The sequence below is a fragment of the Pocillopora damicornis genome, chromosome 4 (genome assembly GCF_964200805.1).
Source record: "Pocillopora damicornis chromosome 4, jaPocDami1.2, whole genome shotgun sequence".
Classification (NCBI taxonomy): domain Eukaryota; kingdom Metazoa; phylum Cnidaria; class Anthozoa; order Scleractinia; family Pocilloporidae; genus Pocillopora; species Pocillopora damicornis.
The window spans coordinates 10,762,457-10,771,112 of NC_142673.1; the positions used below are offsets into that span (position 1 = coordinate 10,762,457).

At 40.1% G+C, this 8,656-nt stretch overlaps 1 protein-coding gene across 1 annotated transcript; it reads right to left on the reverse strand.

Moving 5' to 3' along the window:
- Window positions 1-2,961: 2,961 nt before the first annotated feature.
- Window positions 2,962-4,076, reverse strand: LOC149046793 (uncharacterized). The gene is made up of 2 exons (XM_089204157.1): window positions 4,014-4,076; window positions 2,962-3,616 (listed from the first exon to the last, which is right to left on the reverse strand). Exons 1-2 carry the CDS (start codon window positions 4,074-4,076, stop codon window positions 3,050-3,052), a joined length of 630 nt encoding a protein of 209 aa, XP_089060283.1. The 3' UTR covers window positions 2,962-3,049.
- Window positions 4,077-8,656: the final 4,580 nt, after the last annotated feature.

An 8,656-nucleotide genomic window follows, 5' to 3' on the forward strand; every position in this document is an offset into this window, starting at 1 on the left:
AAGTAAGGCACATATAGGAGGTTATTCAATCAACCTTTCCTGTTTCACAATTCTTACAAGTAGAAGAGAAACACGTTACTGCTTACGCTGAATCTTACAGCTCAGTTAAAACAGTAAAGTCGACAAAAAAGTCGAATAACTATGTTGCAGTCAACCTAATACTAGTGGCTAACACTAGGCTTTCGCTGTTTCTCCCTGGAGTTCCTAGAATTACTGATTTAGTACCATGATCAGGATCTTTTTTCTATTCGTACCGAAGCCATGCCAAACCAATTTTTTACAAAAAATAATACTTTTACTGTGGCTGTTGTTTCACAACCTGTAAGATCTTATTCCGGCAGAGGGACTTCAATACTTACTTTCCACTTAATTTATGGAAGCAGGCGTTATACCGTCGGTAGACCCTTCTCTGGAACTGAACTGTTCACTCTTTTTGCGAATATTAAACTAAATTAATATGAATCCAGACATCGATAACTGAGAGGTTCGGACTGGGCACAGGTAGTTGACTTATTAGTATGTTATATTTAGTTTGAGCAATTTGCTCAGCATGCAAGTCACGAGACTTGGATGGAGCCAATGGCTATATTGGACTGCTGGGGTATACTAGCTCAAACACCACGAACAAACGTGAGGCACCAGGAGTCTGATCAGGAACAATTAATTTCACTCTTTGAAGCACTGTCTCTTTCTTCTCTAAAAGAATTCAGCCCTAAGTACACGCTCTTAAAAACCCTATCAGTAGGTATGTTTAAGCTTACGGTAAATCTGACCATGGCAGAGAACATATATTTTTAGAACGCTAACTAAAACAATCTCACAAGGCATCGAAATGAACAAAAAAGTACTTGGAAAACAACCAATCTTCGAGAACTAAAACCTAAATAAAAATTCCCGTTGAGGACTCTAGGCAAGGCAAAGGACAAACCAAATCATCACTAACCATGACGATCATCGTCCGAGAGTTAAGTCCTACTACAACGGTCAAGGACACATCACTTAAGAGGTAGAAATAATGTGTGGTCTTGCAGCACGTAGCAAACTAAGGCTCAAAAGACTCTCATAAGGATTTTAAGATAATCTAACAGCCCTAAACAATTCCCAAACATTCAGTGAAACATTCCTAATTGTAGTAGTTCCCAAACACTTCTAATTTTAGTAGTTTAAATTGGCCAGGAATCCTACGAACGGCAGTGGAAACTTATCATGAAAAGGGATTTTTACTATGCTTTCTCGATCGTAAGATCATTTGCTAATCATCTCTTTGCACAAGCAAGGCATTACGTGAGTTTACATTAGGAATAAGTGAGAGCTGATGAACGACTGTCAATCCCCTGTCAGTTCTAACTGAGTCACTTAAACGAACGTGAGCACCAACCTCATCAACAGTTGAAGAGTTGAACGTTTGTGCGGTTGGAGTTAATGAGTGAAGCCTAACATTTTTCATCAAAAATGAATTACGTTTAGAAAATTCCTCACACGAAGTTGACGTGAAAATGAAAATAATAAATGAAAAGTTTAAAAAATTGAGAAAAAAAATTAAAATCCTTGAAGTTAAATTAGGAAAGTGTGACCCGTGTTGATGTTTTTTTTTATATTACATCCCTTACATGGTTTAAAGAAGAGAATATAAACTGCTTATATTCTCATGGTTCAGATGCATGTTTAATGTTAAAAGTGAATGCTTGCTGGATATATGTGTTAATCTGGTTGACAGGGATTTTGCCGCTTGGTTCGCGAAAGCTTTTATACCTTGGTGGGGAGAAGAAGGAAATCAGGGGTTCCCCGTCTAGCTCTAGTGGCATCAGTGATTCTTGATTTCAAAATTGCCAAGGCCACTTCTGAAGATGATGAGAAAAAAATTTTAAATGATAATAATAGTGATGACAATACTCATGAAAGTTGATAATTGGATGTGATCTTAACAGATCTTTTTGATGCGGTGGTTATGTCGAGCTTCGTAGAATAAGGAATTTTGATCTTGTTCGTCGAACCCTAAAACGAAAACGACTATGCAAGGTTGATTCGGTTGATCGGAAGCATTATGATTAAGTGTTTTGTTGTTCGAAAGTCTCGTGAAATTGTTTGGTTTAGTGTTCTAACAACAAATTTTTAATATCTCAAGGTCAGCCAGCTGGCATGCTCCCCCGTATCTATCAATAGTGAATATATAAACATGTTCTTTCGAGCTTACTTAGTGAAGAGTAGAGAAAAGAATTTAGACAGCGTGCACAAGTACAGACAGAGTTCTGTAGTTGAAGTGAGTGTTTGGCAGCAGAAGTCATTGAGAAGTATCCAGCGAGAAGCTAAGAGATTAACCAGAGTTACAAAGAATGAAGTAAAATTGAATGAAAGTAGAATTGTGTCTTGGAGAACCGAGTAATTAAATAAAGCCGAAAAAAGACAATTCGAAAGTCTTTGGTGGTTTACACTTAACATGGTGCATTCTGCAGCTAGTTTCCTTAACATTTGATGGCGTAACAAACCTTTAAATTACCCCAACTTGTTTCGCTCGCCCACTAATATTGTATGTTGGCCATATTGGAGTTAATCTGTTAATACGGGGCTTCAGAGGGGAGGATAAATAGTAAATTTTTTTACAAATTGGGGAGGGTCAAACCTGTTTTATTCGAAAGTGGGGGAGGGCCACAGTTTTTTTGGCGAGGAAAAAATGACTCCATGTCGCTTAGTTGACTTTTATTTGTTAACAAACACGCAAAGTGTATAGAAACCTAACACTTGTATATACAAGTAAAGCTACCAGTCAAGAAGTGTATAGAAACCTAAAACTTGTATATACAAGCAAAGCTACCAGTCAAGAAGTGTATAGAAACCTAAAACTTGTATATACAAGCAAAGCTACCAGTCAAGATTAATCTAAATTATTAACAGGTGTCGAAATATTAAATCAAAAAACTATCTTCTCCCAACTAACATGACCCGTGACCCCGACCCCATGACCCATAACCCCGACCCGTGCCCGCTTTCGTCCATATTTTGACGGCGGTAATGTTTTCGCGCGGGGTTCTGGTATAAAATCAGTCTCCGGTCACGATTCGTCACTTAAGCTACTCGGGCTTGAACCGACAACTCGATCTACTACATCACTTTGCGAGTCAGTTTCAACCTCGGAAAGTGATGAGGTCACTTGTTGCTGCACATTTCTTAGCAGGGGCTGCCGAGGTTGTTGACACTCCATTGAATCGTACAGCAAGCTGCCAATGTGTGATTTGATCATTGCGACCTTTTCAGATTTCTTCCCTTTGAAGGTGATCTTCTGATGGGAAAAGTACAAGGATAGCTCGTTCACCCTCAAGGACGACAGCTTATCGGAGTTGTACAGTCCAACCCAGTCAATGTTATTGTACTCCCGGTTCAGCCGTTCCATTCGCTCCCTTTCGGTTTCCTCTTTCTTCTTCTCCTTGCGCATTTTTATATGAGCAAGGTGCTCAACATACTCTGCCACAAGCTTTTCGGGGACAATGTATTTATCTGAAAACTTTATAATAGCCTGACTGTCCCCTCTGACTAGTTCACTTTCCTCAAACAATCGCTTAACCAGAAATTCTTCATCCGCATCGTGACTAAATTTGTGGCCAAATTTAATATGCCGTCCCTTTTAAATCGAACAGCGTACTATCATCTTCAGTTACTTTCGCATTCAGCTCATCGATTTTGACCTTCAGCTTTGAAAGGTCATTAATGTTGTTCTTAATCGTGGTAGCGTCATGGCATTTTGCGCAAAAATTTTCCTCCATAAATCTCCCGGCAGCCGCTTGTGATTCATTGTTTCCAAAGCCTCGCGAACTTCCCACTGGCGCTTTCTTTCAGTCAGAAACAGCGGCGAAAGTGTTCCTTGTAGGGACAAGTGGTCCATAAGTACAGGTAGGATTTTGGAAGAATACTATTTGAGAATTTAGTATATTCGCTCTTTGGGTTCGGGAACCACCCCAGGTCTTCATCTTTCCACTTCTCTGGACTTGCACTTTCACTTGTTCCCGCACCCGATGTACCACCAACGGAGTCAGAGGAGTGGTGGGCATCCTATTTAGAATGGTGAGTCGGCAAACAGCCATAATTGCCATAAGTTGCTCCATCTGACCTCATGAAATCCTCGCATTCGCCACAAGCGCATTTCCCTCTTTCTATTCCTTGTACATCCTTTCCTACTTTCAAGTTTTCACCGTGTAATCACACGCCGCGCAGTTAACTGGTTTCTGCGCAGATGCGGCTATGTGAGTAACACCTCCGGTTAGTTATTTTCACTTCCGGTTATTACTGGGATACCTGTGGTAGCCCTGTCATAAAATGCCTTTGTTTTTTCGTCGTCTTTTTTTTTTTTTCCTCCGCCACAAAATGGAAAAATTGCGCAATCGTACCCAGAGATCATTGGGCCCTCAACACCATGACAACTAACTGTGATCCAATGAGGTGTTCACATGCTGATCACGCGTGTTATCTTGATGATGATTGACGTTGTCATGCACGGACAAGGCCGGGTCACATGACGAACCACGAGATTCTTGCATATAAAACTCTTTTGTCAGTCGTTTTGTACTTCAACGTGTTCGGATTACGATCACCTGGAGCATTATGGCGCAAACGCTCAAAATACTTACAGACGCATACACAAGTCGTATTGTTCGCGGCCAATCCACACAAAAAGATGTTATTGAGCGGAATTTTGGAACGGATTGAGTCGCGAACGCTTGAAAGCCATGAAAGCCTTGAATGCCTTGTATGCTTTGTATGCTAAGTATGCCAATGTCTTAGTTGAAAAACGAACACTTGTTGTAAAAAGCAAAATCTAAAATATATTGAACAACACTACTACCGTGAGACTGAAGAACAAAACTCTAATAGATGCAAACTGCTTGCGAAGAAAGACGCCATGTTGGATTCACTTGATGCTAGATAGATAGACTGTGTTTTATTAAAATTACTTTGCAGATAAAACTGAATTGCGTAACTTCACATTAATTAATTGTACAAACTGTTTCTGCAACACATATTTATGAAACTTGTTGCCGCTCTGTCGGTCTTACAACGATTAAGATTGAAATTCCACTGTTTCCTAAAATTGTGATTAGCCTGATAACTTTTTGGGATTAAAGAATGAATTTTGTTGTTTTTGTTTTCTAAAACTGATCGGGAAAGTGTCGATGTCAACTGTTCTGGGTTCTCAAGCTTGGGATGTTTGCTTGATCGAGGGCTTCTTTGTATGATGCTCCAGGGAAGATGCATGCGAGGGCTCTTTTCTGCACTCTCTCCAGATCGACTTGTAGATATTTCGGAGGTGCATGGTGGAACACTGGGCAGGCGTAGTCTAGGCAGGACCTGATGGTTGCGCAATAGATTGCTACAAGATCGATTGTAGGTACTTTAGCCCGCTTAAGTTGAATCAATAAATAGTGTTTTGAGTTGGATTTCTTTATTATTTCTGTAATATGGTTGTTCCAAGTTAGAGTTGAATTAATATTGAGTCCAAGAAGTTTAACACACTGCACAGATTCAATTAGTTCCCCGTCCACGTTGGTTTTTGGAAATTGGGGGTATTGAGGGCTAAAGCTGATCAACAGTTCTTTGGTTTTTGCGCAATTCAATTGAAATAGATTTTCCTCAGACCAGGACTGTACTTGGTCAACTGCACTTTAATCTTTCCTTTCGGGACGGTTTCTGATACCGTCGTATCGTCAACGTATTTCCACAGATTAAAATTGTCGAGCGAAACTGACAAATCGTTTATCATTAAAAGGAAAAGCCAGGGGCCCAGTTTGGTTCCCTGTGGTACTCCGGCAGGCACTTTGCTCCACTCAGAGAAACACTCATTGCCAAGTTTAACTCTCTGAGACCTATTTGAAAGGAAGTCAACTATCCAGTTAATAACGCTCTTCGGAATGTCCAGTTGACTCAGTTTTGATATTAGGATGGACTGATCTATTAGGTCAAAGGCCTTTCGGTAATCAAAAAGAAGGACCCGAACTGACGCTCCGTTTCCGTCTGTTGCTTCAAGCCAATTGTGTATCATGCTTATGAGTGCCAGTACAGTGGATGATCCAGATACCGTTCCGAACTGATTTGGGTCCGCTACTTTTTCCACGGCCGGTTTGATGAAGTCAGAAACTATAAAATCCTCAGCAAGTTTTGATAACGCAGGTGTAAGTGAAATTGGCCTTAGCTCCTTCTTGGGATTAGTCACTTGTTTTACCTTTGGGAGGGGTGTTATATTCGCCAATTTCCAAACTGACGGCAATTTTTGTTCTTTGTAGGAAGTGTTCAAAATGTCCGTTATGGGCTGTGCTAAAATTTCGGCGTATTCCTTTAGAACCCAATTAGGTATGCCGTCCGGGCCAGGAGCTTTGTGTTTGTTGAGGCGTTTCAGATTAATGTACACTCGATGTGATGATATTTTAGGGAATTCGGCGCCTTCTCCTGTAGGAAGGAGAACAGACGTGTTCTCACAGTTGATAGGCTGATAAGACTGGAGCGGTTCTAGAAGAGCTTCATTTATTGCACTGGCGATTTCTTGGGGGGACATGTTGGTGAAATGCTGTACATCGAGGGAGGACAGTAAATTGGGAATTTACAACAGTGCGAATGGTATTAATTTCACGTTCAGAAAGGTGAATCTTATGTTTGTTTTCACTGTAGTTGTATGGATATTCTTTTTTAACAAATACATGATCCAAAATCCTGTGTTTTTTGTGTATAATGTTATTATGCCGAGTATTGTTTACGCAATTGTCTAGTCACAGGCGGCCCAAGCTCGCGCCTCGAGAAAAAGCCAACGATTAATGCATGAATGCGTCACGCGTTGTGTGACTCGGTGTTAAGTTACGAGAGGAACCGTTGAAAATTTGAACACGTTATGAGGAATAGTATAGGGAACGAAATATGGCCGATTTACAACGATAAATATTTCGAAATATGAACATTTTTCTCGTAAAATCAATAAAACTTATTCATACCCTGTGTATCCGTTGCAGTTCCTGGCGATTTCTGTCGTTTTAAGCTTGCTTTACCATCACTGTTATTCACGTCATCTACTTTTATTACGTTGGTAAAATCTGGGATCATGTGTACTATAGGTGAACTCGGTCGACATATCGGGCGACAGTCGACCAATATATCGGTCGACTATCGGTCGACTATCGGTCGACTATCGGTCGACTATCGGTCGACTATCGGCCGACAATCGACCGACTATCGGTCGACTGTCGACCGACTATCGGTCGATAGTCGACCGATATATCGGCCGACAGTCGACCGATAAATGTGTCGACCGATATAGTCTTAAACCATCGATACTCGACCGATACATGACCGATACTTGACCGATACATGACCGATACTTGACCGATACATGACCGATACTTGACCGATTCACGACCGATACTTGACCGATACATGACCGATACATGACCGATACATGACCGACACTTGATCGATACTTGACAGACACTTGACCGATACTTGACCTACACTTGACCGATACTTGACCGATTCACGACCGATACTTGACCGATACATGACCGATACTTGACCGATACATGACCGATACTTCACCGGTACTTCGCCGATACTTGACCGACACTTCACCGATACTTGACCGACAATTCACCGATACTTCACTGATACTTGGCCGATAATTCATTGCCCCCCGGGGAGGAGGGTTTATTCCAAGATAAAAGATATAAAGCTCTAATAAGTATTATGATTACCTCATAATTTAGATGTAACTTCTCGGAAATAAAAATACAAATAAAAAAAAGATATCTGATGGTCGCAATGGATAGATATTTAGCAAGGTATTTTAGACAGTCATATTTTACACGAAATTATAAAAAATGGATATGGATAGTTTGATCGTAGTAGCACTTTAAAAACATTACTTTCCCCCTACACTTCTGGAGGTGGAAGTCTACGAGAAGTTTCCATTTACCCACTTTTTGTTTAGCAATTTATTAAAGCTTTGAATATCTATCATCTTGAGGCCTCCTTTATCGTAATCATTGATCATTTGTGTCCTTTTAAGTTTGTCCCCTTTGCTTTCCCAGAGAAAGTCATATAGCAGGGTATCGATTTCCTTAAGTGCACCCTGATGCGTTGGAAGAGAGGTTAAAACATGTACAATTTGGGATACTGCCAAAGCTTTTATTATCGTGATTTTACCTAGAAGAGTAAGTCTCCTAGCAGACCAGCTGCTTAGGATGTTTTTTACTCTCTCAATTTTCTCTGAAAAAATGGCATCGCCAAAACACATCAGAACGCTTTAAAGATAGTGCAAAATGCGATGGAAAATTTGGAGCTATGCGATGTTTGGAGAATTTTTAATCCAAATGGCAAGAGGATTATCTGGAGGCAAAGACAACTAGATATTCATTGCAGACTTGATTTTGTTTTAATAAGTCAAACTACAGTACTTATCCGCCTATAAGAATCTGAGTTCTCAGTTCTAAATGTACTCGTAGGGTGTACTCATGTGAATTCTAATTCAAAACCAACATGTACATACTACTGTTTTTCATACATTATTTATACCAAATTTAGAGATTTTTATAGTTCATACATGTTTAAGTTCACTACTTTTGAGAGTCATGTCTTTTATCTTTGCCTGAAGATCTTTAAGGTTTATTTTCTAAAACAGGAACCTGTT

What these genes read in the sequence shown, in the direction of transcription:
- LOC149046793 (XM_089204157.1), bottom strand. Translation starts at nt 4,076, where the DNA reads ATGGCTGTTTGCCGACTCACCATTCTAAATAGGATGCCCACCACTCCT. An exon ending in CTCCTCTGACTCCGTTGGTG is followed by an intron (nt 3,617 to 4,013) that starts GTACATCGGGTG and finishes TCGATTTAAAAG; the next exon opens with GGACGGCATATTAAATTTGG.